At 41.4% G+C, this 19,036-nt stretch overlaps 1 protein-coding gene across 1 annotated transcript in view; it reads left to right on the top strand.

The window, feature by feature from the left end:
- Positions 1-19,036, top strand: part of immp2l (inner mitochondrial membrane peptidase subunit 2) — a 200,963-nt gene that overhangs the window by 164,919 nt on the left and 17,008 nt on the right. Inside the window, exon 5 of the mRNA XM_084059820.1 lies at positions 3,077-3,142. Within this exon, the coding sequence (XP_083915946.1) occupies positions 3,077-3,142 (66 nt within the window). The remainder of the gene's footprint in view (positions 1-3,076; positions 3,143-19,036) is intronic.

The raw sequence follows: 19,036 nt of genomic DNA, 5'->3' as shown, positions 1-19,036 counted from the left end.
CGTTAACCGTGGTCTCCCAGGGGTCTATACTTGGTCCTTCCCCAAAAATTGCAGATCTAGACCTGCTATTTTCGTCAAACGTTCGCCTATTTTTGCCAAGCATTCGCCTATTACGACATACAGTAGCCCAGAATAGGGACACACGCTCATGTTATGAAGAGAATGTTACGACGGGCTTATGAAATTGCTTATGAAATGGTGCACTTCTTCCAGTTGGGTGCTGGATCCCACTGCTGCAGTGTTGGCAGTCCCCTGTGGCGCGCTGAAGCACACCTGCTGAGAAACTAAGAGAGAGAGAGAGAGAGAGGGGGATATGAAGTGAAGATGAGGACTGGTTCCCTAAAGGCCTAAACCCTCCCTATCCCTGCTCTTTCCTGCTCTTAGCAGTGTTGCCATGTCAGCTTATTATAAGCAACTTTGAGCTTGTTTTTAAAGTGTGGTTGCTTATTTGGGCTTGCTTCCAATTTTTGTGTCATTGTTTAAACCAGTGGTTCTAAAAACCTTTTCATGTCAAGGACCCCCAAATAAATTAATGTGTATTTGTCAACGGACCCCCATCTTGAAATTATAATTTGTGCCAGGGACCCCCTTACCAGATTTGTGTTATATATTCCACATTTTGCACTTTTTTTTTTTAAAGAGCAGATCTGCAAGCTCACAAGGCGTATTTTCAAATATACGATGCATATAGGTTTAAAGTGCTGTGTGGCCTAGTCGCTTCTTTTGGGCTTGTTTTCATAGACCTGGTTGCTTATTTCTCTCACAAAATCTGGCAACACTGCAAAGGCTCCTTGTTCTATCCTGCTCTCAGGGCAGTCTGACTTTCCAGCATTAATGAAGAGGGTCTCTCCATTTGAGAAGAGGCCCTACAGTACATCACTGATTCTCAACCTCTTCTCATTTCAAGGACCCCCAGTTTGATATGTATGAGGCCAGAATATAGGAACACCATGGTTCATGTGGTTAAATAGGTCAGTGGTTTTCAACCAGTGGTCCGGGGACCACCAGTGGTCCTTGAGGGAGTAACAGGGGGTCCCCAGCGAAATGAGTTAACATAAGCGTCACAATCATTTTAACCACTTAGCTTTGGCTATTCAAAAATAGCAGATCTACAAGCTTATAGCGCGATCTGCTATTTTTGAAAAACCTTGAAAAAGTGTGCATATCTTTGAATATTTATATTTTTTTAAAGCAAAAATGTACTGATATCTTTGCTTTTGGTGGTCCCTGGCACAAAACATTTTCAAGTGGTGGTCCGCAGCCAAATGTATAACAATTTAGGCGTCCTTGGCACGAAAAAGGTTGAAAACCACTGAAATAGGTGAATGGATACTTTCGTTCATTCTCTGTGTTAATTTTATTATGAGCTTGTAGATCAGCTAGTTTTGCTACATTTGTGTGACACTCTCTTGTACGACAAAGTAGGGCATTCATTTATGAAACATAAAAAGTTGAAATATGGAGATAGGAAGTTTCTGCCCGACAACAGCATCCTGTATACTGTTTGCTCGAGCAAAAATGCTATGAATGTTATTTAGCATGTTGTTTAGACGATTGGTTCTCAAAGTGGGGTCCGGGCGGGCACCCCCAGGGGTCCTTGAGGGAGTTCCAGGGGGTCCCCAGCTAAATGATAGATTTTTAGGAACCAAATGGACCCTTATGGGTCTGTAAACTGAGTTTGAGAACCACTGGTTTAGACAGATGCTAGGTTTGATGTTGGCACTAAATAGATTTCTTTGCATTCTACTTACAGTAAGTGACTATTCACCCTGTAGTTCAGGGGTATTCAACTAGATTAGGCAGGGGGCCACAACTGTAAAATAATTTGGAGTTGGGGGCCACACAGTGCGCGCACATGCACGCGCGCGAAATTTTTCGGGTCTAATTCGGTTCTATTTGACCAATATAAATCAACCTTTTTTCGGGTCTAATTCGGTCTAATTTGGTTCTATTTAAGGTTCTAAGTTAAGTTCCAATGAAAGATGGCCTTTCAAGAACTAATGAAGGATAAATAATTTGTACTGTTTTAACTTTGATAACATAAAAACGAACATATATTTACATAAATAATAATTATGAAAATTAAAAATAAATAAATATATATATATATATATATATTTATTTTTGGAATATGGCCAGGGGCCACAAGGAAGCTCCTCGCGGGCCGCACGTGGCCCGCGGGTCGCCAGTTGAATATCTATGCTGTAGTTTGTAGACTAGGGGTCCATGCCGTTAACTCCCATATAGGCTCTATTCACAGCAGCCATATTATGAAGACATTCATACAGGTGTTACCAATGATACTAATGAAGGCTCTGTTCCATTCTGGACAAACAGAGTCAGGGTGCTGATATTGTGCATGTTGGCTCACTGGAAACACTCTGCTACACCAGTGGGTCAACAGTTGGGGTCATGGGCTTCCAAATGGCCCCTTACAGGTGTGTAAGGGTCCATTTGATTCCATTTGTACACTCTCAGAGTTATGGGGGTTGTGGAAACCACTGTGCTAGACTAAATGGAACAGAGCCTTCATTAGTATCATTGGTAACACCTGTGAAGGACGTGATAATATGGCTGCTGTGCATAGAGCCTATTGCACTAGTCATCCAGGACCACAATTCAAACAAGCTTTTTGTGTTATCGTTTTTTGGATGTGTGAGTGTTCTTATAAGCGCTGGCGTGTTATCGTTTTTTGGATGTGTGAGTGTTCTTATAAGCGCTGGCGTCTCTTGTTTTATTCCCCAGTGCTTTGAAGGCAACAGTGAACAAACTGCAGTTTGTGGTCTCGCTACTGTATAAAGAATATAAAGCATTATTACAGTATATAAGTTATATTAATAAAGTATTCAATCAATCAATCAATGCTTCATGAAGCTTGAAAGTGAGATGTGCTTTGTTGTTGAGACACGCACTCACTCACACACATGCATAGTAGAGATTTTGTGCATTTATAGTTGGGTAATTGCGATTTATCTCAAATAATTGGGATCAGGGCAATTATGCAATAAGCATGACAGGCCTAGTTGTCGGTGCTTCATGTTTATATAAACTCATATAATGTTTCTTGTGCCCTCAGGTCACCCAAGAACCCCCAGCAGAAGATCATCAAGAGGGTCATTGCTCTGGAAGGAGACTTCATCAAGTACGTACTCTCTCTCTCCATCTGTCTCTCTATGTCTCTCGTCCCCGCTGTGCTCAACACATTGCAACAAATTATAACAAATTATAACAAAATCAGACATGCAGCATCTGCCTAATGATGCAGCAGGGACCTGATGGCCATGAGTGTACTGTAGAGTAACTAAGTATGTTTACTTATGTACTGTACTTAACTACAATTTCAAGGTACTTTGCAGATTTAGATGATTAATAATGAATCAAAAAGGGCAGTATAATATAGGGCATAAGTGGTTAATGATAAATAAATAGTCCAATATATATTGGTCTGAAATGAGCATTCTGAATAATGAGTACTTTTACTTTTGCACAAGTATTTTGATGCCTGTGCTTTTGTGCGTTAACTTTACGGGCAAGACCACTTTGGTAGAGGTTTGGGTTGAGTAGTTACCTTGCTATGATGTAACAACAAATCTGGGCAAGAAATCTAAAAATATTTCTACATCGACTAGCAATTGATCATTCAAAATATGCTCCTCATTGACTTACATTGTACGGCAACATCACTCTGCAGGCTCTTTTTCAGCCTGAAAACAAATGCAAACAAACCTGATTCTCTCAGTATAGAACATCACCAAACCCAGTACTTTATTTAAAAGAAAACATGTCAACTTCCTGTTGATTTTACTATTAAACAGGAAACTTTAAACAGGAAGTTGACATTTGTATATAAAAGCAAACAGTACTGGGTTAAATTGTGGTATTGCTACTTTTACTTAAAAATCAGAGTACATCTTCTCCAGCAGTGTGTATGAGTTGTGGTGTTGCAGTTGTGCAGGATCAATATATGCACTGTGCGATCAATAGAGCACTGGGATCACCTCTACAACCTGTCTGTTTACACACTGGCTGTCACTCTGTAGTTTTTTTTAAACCCACGTAGGATTTATTAGGGTACTTTGGCTGATATCTTTCACCAAATGAAAGTTAGGCGTCTTAACCCTGGTAGAAATGTTTTCACTGCACTAGCAAACAGTGGTGTAAAGTAACTATGTACATTTACTTAAGTACTGTACTTAAGTACAATTTTGAGGTACTTTTACTTTGATGGAGTATTTCCAGTGTTCAGTACTTTTACTTCTACTCCACTACATCTCAGAGGCAAATATTGTACTTTTACCCCACTACAATTATTTGAAAAGTTTAGTTACTAGTTACTTTTCAGATATAAGTAATGATTATTTAAATTATTATTTATTATGAAACATGCATTAACCACTTTATCCTTATTTTATACAAAGGCTGTTTGAAAGTAGCCGATCTACAAGCTCACAACGCGTCGCATCGCGACGCGTTGTGAGCTTGTAGATCTGCTATTTTCAAACATTTTAGTACTTTTACTTTTGGTACTTTAAGTACATCTTGATACCAATCCTTTTTTACTTTCACTCAAGTACATTTTGAACTCGGGACTTTTACTCCTAATTACTAAGAGCACTTGCAGTATTGATACTTTTACTTAAGTAAGACATTTGAGTACTTTTTCCACCACTGGTTTCCACCCGACAGAGACGATACCATCACTGTTGGTGGCGGAAACCTCATATCTCCAAAACGGTATACTTTTCAGGAAAGTGGGGGGAGAAAAAGAACCTGTTTCTCTTTTTTCAGCGTTCCAAATACACATCCTGACAATAGAGCAAAAGAAAAGGCACGCAGAGAAGTATTTTGCAGATCATCAAAAAATATATGCACAATTGAATTTCTACCGCAGCTAAAGTACTGTACATCTGTAAATAAATTCAGCTTCAGCAAAGTTGTCTGTAAAGGTGTTCAGCTTCATCAGTCTCCTGAGCCTTGGCTCTGTGCTGCTTTCGATCAATGCTTCTCTGGGATGTTGTTGGTCTCTTGTCTCTCTCTCCTTTCGTCTGAGACATTTTGCCGACCGGCGGTGGAAAATAACAAAATAGAAACCTCAATGGAAACCTCATTGTGTCCAAAACTGTTACTTTTCAGGATTCAAATTCAAAAATATCAAGAATAGCAGATCGACAAGCTCGAAACGATCCTACAGTAGTTCAGTGAAATGTTATGGACTCAAAATAGTGTCACTGCAAAGTACCAACAATCGACTCTCCAAATGGCCTAAAACGTGCTCCTAGCTGTTTTTTTTGTGTGAAAATATATAGATAGAGAAACGCGTCGCTTCGTGCCGAGTTTCGACCTTGCAGATCTGATATTTTTGATATTTTTGTGTGCCACTGTGGTATGATCAAGTAGGGCATTCATTTACGAAAAAAAGAGTTTCTGCAACGATATACTCACGTACTGTATTTAAATTAAAAACTTTTGCTATACCATTTATTTTTGTATACTACTCCACTCTACTCTCAGAGACACATTGTACTTTTTTTTTACTCCACTACAATTATTCTAAAAACCCTTGCGGGGGTTGGGGCGGAAGAACTGCCTCTGCTCTGTGATCAGTGGTGGAAAGTAACTGCGTACATTTACTCAAGTACTGTACATAATTAGAATTTTGAGGTACAGGGCTTGCTGAAGTGTCCTTGAAAGAGGCAGCGGATCCCAGTGGGGCTGCATGGCCTCTCAGTGTGGGTGTGGCTGCTCAGGCCCACTTCTCAAGATGAATGTCCCCTCAGTGAACAGCAGGGGACATGGCACCAAGGATGTGACCCCCGCAGGAGAGGACGGAGGACAGTCTAAGTGGTACCATGTGCACCATGTGCCCTATGCCAGTGGTTCTCAAACGTCTTTGTGTCAAGGACCCCTAAATTCATGCATTTATATGCATCTGAAAAATGTTTTGTGCCAAGGACCCCATACAAGATTTGTCGTGTTAAAATGACAAAAATATTCAATGGAGAAAAAAAGGATGTATACAGGGTTAAAGTGGTTACATTGATTTTGTTATACAGTATATTAACTAGCTGGGGACCCCGCTGGAACCCACTCACGGCCCCCTGGGGATCCCCAGACCCCACTTTGAGAACCGCTGCAGTAGACCACGGACCACCATAACTCTGAGAGTGTACAAATGGAACCAAAATGGAGTTTACCAGATGGAGACTCTCAGAGCCTCATAAGGGTGCATTTGGTTCCTATTTCCTAACTATCAATCATAGCTGGGGACCCCCTGGAACCCCCTCAAGGACCCCTGGGGGGTCTCCGGACCCCACTTTGAGAACCAATGCCCCATGCTGGCCATGCCCCCAAGTGCTTTGGTTCTCAAACTTTTTTAATTTCAAGAACCTGCCTTAACCCATTAAGACCTGGTTAGATTTGAGCTAAAAAGCATTATTTTACACTTTGGGCTATTAAAAAATAGCAGATATACGAGCTCATAGCACGGCACCGAGTGCCGCACTATGAGCTTGTAGATCTGCTATTTTTGAAAAATCGTGAAAATGTGTGCAAATCTTTGAAATATATATATTTTTAAAGCGAACATTTTTAACTCAAATCTTTGTTTCTGGGGGTACCTGGAACACAATATTTTGATGGGGGTCCACGGCCAAATACATATAATTTTGGGGGTCCTTGACATGAAAAAGTTTGAGCACCACTGATATAGAAACATACGTTTTTCAGAAAACTGTTGAGATTTAGGAGACATATACTGTAGAATCGGCTTCAGGTCTCAATGGGTTAAAAATTGCCAAGGACTTGCCCTATAGTGGACACACTATAGGCTACTTTAGTTTCTATGTACTTTCTCTATCATGTCCTGCAGGGTGATGTATTTATTCTGTAGTTCAGTGATTCTCAAGACATTACGTTTCAAAAGAGTATCAGTGCATTGTAATTTCCAATTGTCAGGTTTGAATAGTCCACACAATCCAGATGGATCGTTTTATTTTGTCATTGAACACATTAGTGGACAACAAAATGATCTCTATTGGTAGATGGTACCATCCACAAGGTAAAGTAAAGTCCATGGCCAGCCTGGTGACAGGCCACTGAACACAAATGGCCCTGGTTTTGGCCAGGAAGAACAGTGATCAAACGATAGAATAAAGTTTGTGGGCAGCAGCACAGACAAACAAAAGCAGCGTATTCAATCTACCTGCACAGAAACAGCAGATGGTCATTCTTTGTTTAACAAAGGACTTTGTTTGGAGCGTGAATTCCCCACAAGACCAAAAAACGGCATCAAATGGAACGGTATTTGATTAGAACATTTCGCTGTCAATTAATGCTTACACTGTCAATTATATAACATATCGTCTCTGTCAGGTGGAAACCTCATATGTCCAAAACTGTTACTTCTCAGTTACTCAAATTCAAAAGTTTCGCTCGAAACGAGCTTGCAGATCTGCTACTTTTGAAGTAGGGCATTCATATACGAAAAAACACAATTTGTTTTCTGCCCGACAGCAACGATATCTTTTATACTATACACTTATATGCACATTTTGGGCCGATACTGATACAGATGGTTGTTATTAATTCCCCTTTTTTTGTGCCAGGTAAACAAATGCATCTTCTTTATAAGAAAATAACTGTTCATAATCTGCAGCTTGGTACAGCAGGCTGCAGATAACCAAAACACCAACATAGCCAGCACAAATGTGATGCGTCACTCACAACAACAGATAAACATCGGCTACTGCCGTCAGAGAATGTCAACTAATTTGCAGTGAACGAGGCCTTTTTTTTTAAATACAAATCATTATTCCTACTAGGATAGTCTTGGACTGATTGCCGGGGTTCCTCATTAAGACAATTTTCTGCATGTTTGTGAAGGCTCTGAGCTTCAAAAACAACAAAACCAAAAAATATAGCTGCAAGCAGCGATAATATGGGGCCAGGAGAGAGAAAGAGAAATGATAATTCCTTTAACAGGTCAGTTCATGAAAGTCCTTGCGGTCTTGTTTCCAATGAGGGCCTGTGAGCAATTAGGGGTTAAGAGTCTTGCTCAGGGACAAATTTCATGTCATCGACACATTTGCTGACCTCGCCTGGAATCGTACCTGGGGCAACCAGAGCCTCTGGCTCTGCCTCTGGAGAGAGAGAGAGAGAGAGAGAGAGAGAGAGAGAGAGAGAGAGAGAGAGAGAGAGAGAGAGAGAGAGAGAGAGAGAGAGAGAGAGAGAGAGAGAGAGAGAGAGAGAGAGAGAGAGAGAGAGAGAGAGAGAGAGAGAGAGAGAGAGAGAGAGAGAGAGAGAGAGAGAGAGAGAGAGAGAGAGAGAGAGAGAGAGAGAGAGAGAGAGAGAGAGACTAGATTGAAGATAGAAACGGAATAGATTGAAGATAGAAACGGAATAGATTGAAGATAGAAACGGAATAGATTGAAGATAGAAACGGAAGGAATAGATTGAAGATAGAAACGGAATAGATTGAAGAGAAAGACATGGAAACGGAATAGATTGAAGAGAGAGAGCCATGGAAACGGAATAGATTGAGTCATGTTTTTTGCAATTCAACTTAAATGAGTGTGCATCAAGTGAGGCTTGAACCAGCAACCTTGTGGTCGTGAGGCACTCTTAGGTAGCTGCAACACTACCTATAGTGCTATAGCATTGTCCAGGCTGATGTTGTCTGTTGAGGATGACAAACTCTTGCCTTCTGTCATGACCCAAGCCCCTGTTTCACTAACACTAAGATCACTCGTTCACAAACCATTTACCAATTAAGAAATTGTACATCTCCTCAGAAGCAAAACTAGTGAAAGTAGCCGATCTACAAGCTCACAAACCATTAAAAGCTGTCAGATTGTACATCGGCTATTTTCACAATGAAGTATGTTATACATTGAAAAAACATACTCTCATTGCTATCTGAAAAGTTGTGAGATTGTAGATCAGCTGTATGTAAAAAACACTCAATTAAGTATTTCATGTTATCTTTAACAATTGCAGATGTATTCATTGATAGTCATGTTGTGTGAAATGCAACTTAGATGAAGTCTGCACCAAGTGAGGCTTGAACTGGTGACCTTCAGGTTGTGGGGCACACATTTAAGCGAGAAGCCACCAACAGACAAGAACCTGTGAAAAAGGAGATCACACAGATCATACAGTTTCACATAAATAGCTGAAAAATCCTGGTTTCAGTGTTTTTCAAACTGCTCAAGATTGCGGACAATCTAAGGGCGGTGCTTACTGGTCAACGTGATAGATGTGTTCCTCATTAGTCAAGGCACATGTGTAAGCAGGTCTAATGGCTGTCGGCCAAACGAGGCATGACTTTTGCCTGTTTAAAGTTTCAATTTTCAAAAAATTGCTATAGCGCCCCCGTTTGACCAATTGGAGTAAGATTGGTTTCAGTGATATTTGGAATGGCCCTTTACATTTCTGCAAAGTTTCAAAGAATGGTAAGTCTGCATGTATGTGTTAGGGGCAGATGAATAATTGTCATAAAACTGCAATATTCATTGGCTCATTAAAGCTTCATTTTTTCACTTATGGAAGATATTTTGCAAACGTTTTTTGGTATAGGTCCAAAGTTCATGTGTAAAAAGTTTCGTGCAGATTACTCAAAAATCCCAGGAGGAGATAGGTTTTAACTGTTTTTCATATAATTCCAAATGGTGGGAGATCTAAAGGTCAGAGGTCAAAAGTCAGAGTGTGAAAGTTGTTCAGCATGAGGAGACGCATGTGTGCATCGAAGTTTCATGGCTGTAGGTCAAACACGGCATGAGTTGTACCTGTTCAAAGTTGGCATTTTTCAATTGAGTGCTATAGCGCCACCTTTTGACAAAAGATTGTGAGAATTATTTCTTGATCGTTTTTCATGACCATCTATCATATGGCCAAGTTTCATAAAAAGCGACTGCACGGTTCAGCCAGAACTGCCAAAAGTGGCAGAAGAAGAAGAAACGGAATAATGCGAATAACAATATGGGTCCATGCTGGAAGCCTGGCCCCATAATAAATACGATGTCATTTATCATCAAAGACATCAATACTACATCTCTAGCAGAGGCACATGGTGTGAATGATGGCATCTGACATAATTTAACTTTTGAGTGAAAAGGCGTTTTGTGGTTTATTGGATAACAGACTGGTGAGTGATGGAGAAAAAAACCAAGAGATAGGGAGAGAGAGCATGTGAAAAGGTGAGCGAGAGATAAAGATTGAGAGCGGCATGCGACAGAGGTCGTGTATACCAGACCTTTCCACAACGTCAATGAGTACACTGCATTCACCTGCCGTGCCCGCTGAGCAACTCACATGCCCTTTACATTCTGTAAATCTGTTGAGTGTCGGTTTTTATATTCATTTATTACACGGCTTGGTTGAATGCTTGATTCTGTTTGGTCAATCACTGAATTCAGCTCGATAACAGACCGCTATCTAATGAAAGGCTCAGAGCACTTGTTGGATTTTATGGCGTATCCAACACAGTCGGCAGCCATGTTCAAAATGTCATGCACAATGTAATTTACAGTAAAACATTGCTCTCAAGAATGTTTTTGAAAACATTTGAAGCGAGAAATAGACAATGCAGTAATCGAAAAATGTATTCTATTTTATCAACACTTTTCCTAGGCGACCGTGTTGCGCTGGACAGACGGCCAACGCAACACTTAATTCATTTCAGTAACTTCAACCTCAGGAGTAATTTCATTAACCTGAGCAAGGAAATACTTTGTTTTGTTGTTACTTTTGGGTCAATGTATTTATTAAGTACCCTTGTAATTCACCTCAGGGGTTATTTCTCAACAACGACCGGTGCGCCATCAATTATCCCTTGCGTATTAACCAGTGTATTAATGGGAAGGTAATTGTGTTAGCAATGGATGAGCATGACTTTAAAAACACATGTAAGGACGTAACAACTGTACAAATTAGAGACACATGATTAATCTGTCATCATATGGGTATCAGCGATATTGACCCTTAAAAATGCAGTATCAGTGTCGAACCGATATCAAAATAATAGTATATCAGTTTTTGCCGGTATTTTATTTGATGATATTTATGTTTTAATGTGAAGCTGAAAAAGCCTTTTGTGATGACGAAGGCTGCAGATTGTTTTGGGGGGGAAATGGTAATTAAAGTTGGAACTATGTTAATTAAAAATACTACATTTAAGTTGTGTGAACTATGTGCATCAGTAGGCCTAATAAATCAGGCAATGAGAATGTTTTGTTTAGTTTTTTAAGTCTGCATCTTCACCCAGAATCACAGCCAACAGTTGTAAGGTAACCCCTACTGGAAACTTATTGCAATATCAGTATCGGTTGATACCGACCATGCAATTACTTTGATCGCCAATCGGATGTCGCCCAAAATGTCAATACTTATTTCCGCCACTGTTGTACGACAAAGCAGGAGCATTAATGTACGAAAAAAACAAGTTAAAATATGGAGATACAAGGTTTCTGCCCGACGGCGACAATACAGTATGCATCACAATGGTAATGATAGGGTGCTGCATATGGAGAAGGGAACAGGCCACTTAGCCTATATTATCCTCTGCTCTTGACTGAAGGACAGATGGATTTAAACAGCTGCTCTGCCATGCTGAGCCCCTTGGAGCACACTGCTGCTGTTACTGCTGTTTTTCTTTCTTTTTTGGGACCCCTGGTGGTCCCCGGACCCCACGTTGAGAACCACTGGACTATAGGACAGTATGCCCTGCCACAGGAAGAAGAGCCCCCTCTCTCGCAGCCAATTACAGCCCCCCCCCCCCCCCCCCCACCCTCATCCCACACACTCCTGCAGCAGCAGAAAATAGAGGCCATTTGGGAGATTCATCTCCAAACAGAGATACTCTGTGGGACATTAATCTCTCCCACCGCTGTAATCTAACCCTCCTGACCACAGGAAAACGGAGTGGAAGTGTTAACTGTACTGCGGCGTGTGTGTGTGTGTGTGTGTGTGTGTGTGTGTGTGTGTGTGTGTGTGTGTGTGTGTGTGTGTGTGTGTGTGTGTGTGTGTGTGTGTGTGCGTGTGCGTGTGCGCGCGCGCTTGCGCGTGTGTGGGGGATTGGATCAGCGCTGAAGCGGTGGTCAGGAGAATGACTTAAACTAGTTCCACAGTGTTATCCAACTGGGATGTGTGCCAGATGTAGGAGCGTCACTGGCAGGTGGGCAGTGGGTACGCAGTACAGTACAGTATACTGTGTACTGACTGTTAAGGCATAAGACAGAAGGCATACTGTATATACGCATATACTGTATGTATACGTCAATATATCGTTGCTGTCGGGTCAGAAATTAACCTCTTATTTCCATATTTTAACTTGTTGTGTTTTTTTTGTAAATGAACGTAGTGTGATAGTACTTGATCACACTACAGGGTCACACAAAAACATCAAAAATAGCAGATCTACAAGCTCGAAACGCGGCGCGAAGCGGCGCGTTTCGAGCTTGTAGATCTGCTATTTTTGAGTGGTGCCAACCACTCCTATATCTGACTTTGTCTGTGTGTCCGTCCGTATGTATGTACAGTGTATGTCCAATAAACAAACATTGATGACAACATCAATACGGGGCTCATCAAAGGCACCACTCTCTTCACACAGGGTGTGATTTTTTTTACTTTGAATCCGGAAAAGTGACAATGTTGGACATGTGAGGTTTCCACCCGACAGAGACGATAATATAAGTATAAATCAGGTTTGAGAGGGAGGCTAGGGGGACAAAAACATTAGTTCACCTCGGAACCTATATCTAATCTATCCCCTTCTGCTTCTTCCTGACACTTCTCTCCAGCTCCTCCACCCTCAACATTTCAAGCTTCAGACAACTCTCCATCTTCCAACGGTGGAAGATGGGAGGCGTGTACATCATCATTTATCTGGACTAGAGGGGGGGGGCTGTTTGAACGGCGGATTAATGATTCATCCGAGGAACATCATGACTTATGGCCGCGGTGACTTTTAACCCGTTCAGACCGGGAACGCGATATGTGCATAACCACTAAAACCGTTATTTTATACTTTTGGTTATTCAAAAAGATCAGATCAACAAGCTCATAGCGCGGCACCGAGTGCCGCGCTAGGAGCTTGTAAATCTGCTATTTTTTTGAAAAATCTTGAAAATGTGTGCAAATCTTTGAATATATATATATATATATATGATTTTATCTTTTTTTACAGCAATTTCTTTTATACTCAAGTCTTTGCTTCTGAGGGACCCTGGAACAAAATATTTTCAGATGACCAAATGCATATCTATTTTGGGTGGTCCTTGACATGAAAACGTTTGAGCACCACTAATATAGCAAAAAGTTTTCAGAAAACTGTTAGGATTTAGAAGACACTTTGCAGAATCGGCCTCAGGTCTTTTCTTTTTCTAAATTTTTATACCACGATTTTGTAACCCATTTTTTCACCCAGCGCCAATTGCCTATGTACTGTAGTCCTGGGCGCTAGAATCAGCCTCAGGTCTTAATGGGTTAAAATGAGAATTTGTCTGAGATTCCATTTTGTGTTGTGTGATCGTTCCAGCCAGCCCTGGTCACCAGAGAGGCTGGCTGTGAGACCTTGAATGCATAAATATTGATTCGGCCGCAGGAGATGAATTTATTGACTGAAAAAAGAGAGAACAACAACAACAACAGCCCACAAGTCGAAGCCCTCTGCAACTTTCACCACCTGGAGAAAGCTTTGCAGAATACATGAAAAGCAATCATTTTTCGTCGCGGTCGGCTGGAAAACTTGTATGTCCAACACCGTTACTTTTCAGGAAATGAGAAAGAAGAACCTGTGTTCCAACGGATCCAATATAATTTAGTTATTATTTAGTCACAAGCTCTTGTTAATACTTTTCATTGGTTCAATATTTATAAAACCCGTAGACACACTTAACCACTTTCAGTATCACTTCACAAGGAAATTAAAAAAGCTACTTTTGTGTGACACCCTTGTATGACGAAATAGGGTATTCATTTATATCATATAGATTTTTACATCATATAAAGCTGATATATGGAGATACAAGGTTCCTGCCCTAAAGCGATGATTTGCTTCATTTGAGGGGCAAATACTGTGCAGTGTTTAAAAGATAAAGGACACATTGATTTTTTGGGTATTTTTATGGAACCTTTATTTTTTACGAGAATGAACCCTTTGAATTCTATGATCCCTTTTACATGGAGCCATTAGAGCAGCTCTACGTGAACACATGAACAAACAACCAGCGCCAGAAAAGACCTGCAAAATAACAGAGAATATCATAAAGTCACAAATAAAGGCAGACAGACCACAGTAAGAGAGAGAGCAACAGGCCTAAAAAAAACGTCATATTTAGCCGTACAAAGATAGAAAGATAGAAAGAAATAGCAGATCTGGCCTGGGCCGCTGGCGTAGCAGTCCAGGCACCTATGGCTCAGTGTAGCCTGACAGCGTGTCGCGGGTTCGAGTCCCGATCCCGACGGCCTTTGCTGAATGTCACTCCCCATCTCTCTCCCCATTTCCTGTCAGCCTACGGTCCTATAAATGAAGGCAGAAAAGCCCCCAAAAAAATATTTGAAAAAAAATAAATAGCAGATCTACACAACGCTTCTCATGGCGACACATTGTGAGCTTGTAGATCTGCTATCCTACTATAAATGCGGGAAATCTTAGTCCGTCTGTGTGTGTGTGTGTGTGTGTGTGTGTGTGTGTGTGTCTGTAGTTCATGTATCTCGAGAACCGTCCGACCGACTGGCTTCAAACTCGCAGCGCGTGTCGCTGATGATCCGAGGGAGTGCCGTGTCCGGCGTCGATTTGGTCGGATCCAACCGTTACGCCCATATATGGTAGGCATATATGGAGATCGGGTTGTCCAGAAACGCTGATATGACAGCTATGCCCATATATGGCACTAACCGACTTCAAACTCGCCATGCGTATCAACGAGGACCCGAGGGTGTGCTGTGCCAAGTGGGAAGTTGGTCGGATCAGTGGATCTCTTTTCTTAGTGGGCTCACAGCTTTTTTTGTTTGTTTGTTTTTAGAGGGCTATGTTATTTTTTCAGTTGCTGTTGTTTGTCATGGCTGCCAGTTCCCACCTGATGTTGTGTGGGAGTTCTGACTGCTCCAGATCGTACTGGATAACTGCTAGTTTGCATAACGTCTTCAGACTAGGATTCAAGTCTAAGATGTACATTTGATTAGTTGTTACGTATTCTCCAAAGAGGATGACACGGTCTCCCACCATGCAACAGAACCAGCCTTTCACTGAACACAGCCCTTTCCCCTTGGGCTCAACCTTCTTCCAGGAAACGCTCTCTGGATTGAATTTCCAGATATTGTTTGCGTAATAGTTAACGCCCGTGCCACCAATTATGTACAGTTCTCGATTGTAGGCAAAGGCTGAATGATCACTTTGGTCTTGAATAAGCTGTGCAGAAGGTGCGCTCAGCCAGCAGTTGGACTCTGTGTCAAACACTCTCATGTTGTTGTTTGATCCATGGACATCCCTGCCCCCAAATACAAACATCGTTGTCCCGATGATGGTGGCAGAGTGATATTTTGATAAAGTGCCTCTGGTGTTAAAGGAGAATTCCGGTCATTTTAAGTGTTATGTTTGATGTGTGTCAAATCACTTACCAACGTAGAAATGAAAATCGCGTTACTCCACAGAGCCCCCTATCGACCCCCACCGTTGGCATTATAGGAGGATATAGGATAGCCCAAATTCGCCTATTTTAACCAATGCAAAGTCTGTTTTTTTGCTTCTAGTACTCATTGTTGAGTCCCATGATAATGTAACAGGCGCTAAAACTCCCGACAAGCTAACGGCTAATAACAAACGAGCTAACGCTGGGGCTGCTTATCTCTCTGCATGGCAGCCCCAGGTTGCCAGGTCGGGAGAGAAACCAGCAACCAGCATTAGCTCGTTCTGTTATTAGCCGTTAGCTTGTCGGGAGTTTTAGCGCCTGTTACATTATCATGGGACTCAACAATGAGTACTAGAAGCAAAAAAACAGACTTTGCATTGGTTAAAATAGGCGAATTTGGGCTATCCTATATCCTCCTATAATGCCAACGGTGGGGGTCGATAGGGGGATCTGTGAGTAACGCGATTTTCATTTCTACGTTGGTAAGTGATTTGACACACATCAAACATAACACTTAAAATGACCGGAATTCTCCTTTAATTTTAGACCAGACCATTGTGTTGGTGTCCAGCTTGTAGAGGTCATCAGTGTAGTATAGACCATTGATCCCTCCTCCATAGATATACATGACCTTCTCTAAGACACAGGCCCTCCCCGCTGGAACAGTACCAAACACCTTGGTCTCAACCCATCTGTGGGCGTCGACATCAAATGCGTAAAGCCTGTTGCAGTACTTCCCACGGTAGCCCCCCCAGATGTAGACGATATCTTCTATCAGCACAGCTGTGTGGCGAATGCGCAAGGAGGGAACCTCAGGGGGACATTCTCCTCTTCCAATTGTCAATGGTGTCAACCTCACCCAGCGTAAAGACAATGTGTTGAAGACATGCACACAAATCTCATCCACGTAACACTCGTCACAGTTGCCTCCAAATGAGTAAATCTTGCGTCCTACAGTCACCGCAGCGGGACCTTCTCCCTTTGATCCCTTCAGATGCGTCGTCCAGCAGAACATATCTCACACAAGAACCACAGCGGATCCAACTGGACTTTGCAAAACTGGCTCTGAAAAAGAATCAATCTGCAACAAATATCGATAGACAATAGAATATATAGAGTGCACTGATGTCATCAATATGATGACATAGACTTGCCTAGACACCATATTTGGGCATGCCTGGCACGGAACTCCATATATGGTCATAAAAAGGACACAGACAGATAGGTACAGACATCTCCGTAATATATAGGCATAAAAGGAAGACAGACAGACGGGTACAATGGGTACTCTGACAACGGGTACAATGGGTATTGCATAGCCGGGTGGGGCATGCATTTCCAACTTGCATCGTTCCTAGTAGGCCGGCAGCGGTCTAGTACTATCAATGAGCCAAATACAGTCATTCCTACACACCTGGACACCTAAACCTAAACTGTTCAGTGACAAGGGAACACCAGCCTCTATAATAATTTATTACAGAAACTGAACAGCTGAATATGATGAAATGCAAACAGGCAAGTCGGACACAATCCTCAGTTAATTTGTAACGGCCTTATATCTTATAAATCAAGCGTCACTCTCCTGTAGCTGTGGCGGCCGGCTGTCAGAGGAAACTGTCTTCCCACAGAGTCTTCACTGACTGCACATTCTAGCTTCGCTGGCTCTTTTCCCTCACTCACACGCACGCGCGCGCACACACACAGGCACGCACGCACACATATGTTTGTATTACTATACTCGTGAGGACGTCAGAATTTTAGACGTGAAAATATATGAATGTTGCCACGGAATTGACGATCTACAAGCTCACAAAGCATCTTTTGGTGTGCGACAACTAGTATAAAATAGGAAAAACTCAAACCAGGAATATGGTCCTCACAATATTTGTTTCTCAAATTGTACAGTACTACTTGTGGGGTCCTCAAAAGTATTGTAATACAAGTGCAGACACACACGCACGCAACGTATGCACGCACACGCGTATATCCCAGGCAGCTCCAAGTGCACATTAACACACAGGGACTGGTTTCAGACAGGTTCAACAGAGGTGACACTTTGTACAAATGGCTGTATCAACGCAGTCTAAATGCCACACTGTCTCCTAACTATCTAGGTCACCACAGAACAAAGGGTGAGAGAACACTCGCAGACTGCTTTGAGAGGTGCTGCACACACACGCGCGTGCGCGCACACGTGCACATACTGTACGTAGACGCACACGTCTGCACTGCTTTTTAACAGTGATGTTTTTAATAATGGCTAATAAATGATGTTGGAAGCAAATTAAGGCCACACAGTGCATGATAAGCTGTAGAATACAGTACTCTGTACTTCACTATCTGCCAGGGTCCAGGGAAGGTCTAGATCACTGGTTAAGGCAAGGCAAGTTTATTTGTACTAGATGTTCAGGCCTGAAAATCCAGTCCTATATTGCGCTGATCAGAGCCTGGTCACCGAGTTATGGCCATTTGAAATGTTAGACACTGCTGTAACATGTCAAGGACCCCCAAATTGGTATGTATTTGGCCGCCGACCCCCATCTCAAAATGTTGTGTCCCAGGGACCCCTAAAAGCAAAGATTTGAGTTAAAAATATCCACCTAAAATGTATTTATTCAAAGATTTGCACACATTTTTGAATAGCCAAAGTATTAAATATGGTTAAAGTGGTTAAAATAATTGTGACGCAATATTTACTACTTTTGCAGGGGACCCCACTTTGAGAACCAGTGTCCTATATAGCTCAAATACATATTACATACAATATTGCTCCTGCACCATGCAGGTTGGCAGTGTGCGGGCATACAATTTTTTATACATATAAATATATGTATGTATATACATTTTTTACATAAAACCTATAAGCAAAAATGTTTTGTCTCAAATCGCACCGGTGCAGGAAAAGGATTGTAATTTTGTATTTTAAAACAAAATGCTAGATGCCAGAGGGTTAAGGCAGTAAGACACATTGTAAAAGTACATTTGAATACAATAATAATACAATTATACTGTAGAAGAAATGGTTTAGTGCAGGGGGTCTTCAACAGTGGGTCCGGGACTTCTTCATTCTACTGTCACACAAGAGTAGCAAAAGTAGCCGCGACACGTTTTGAGCTTGTAGATTTGCTATTTTTGCTATTTTTGAATTGGAATCCACATTTTTGTTTTGCTATTTTTGAATTGGAATCCTGAAAAGTAACATTTTTATTTAATTTCAAATGCATTTAGTTATACTTATGTTAACTTTATGAACTTAAATACAAATACATTGGACATAAAAACAGACAATACATTTGTAATACTAGTCATTAAGCTACTAATATAGACTGAAGTGATTAAAGAGCAGTGTTGGGATAGTTACTAAAACATAGTAATATATTACTTATTACATATTACTTGTTTAAAAA

Source organism: Gymnoscopelus microlampas, assembly GCF_963454915.1.
Source record: "Gymnoscopelus microlampas genome assembly, chromosome: 6".
Lineage (NCBI taxonomy): Eukaryota > Metazoa > Chordata > Actinopteri > Myctophiformes > Myctophidae > Gymnoscopelus > Gymnoscopelus microlampas.
Note: the sequence above shows the minus strand (reverse complement) of the source record. Positions and strands in the feature narration are given on the sequence as shown.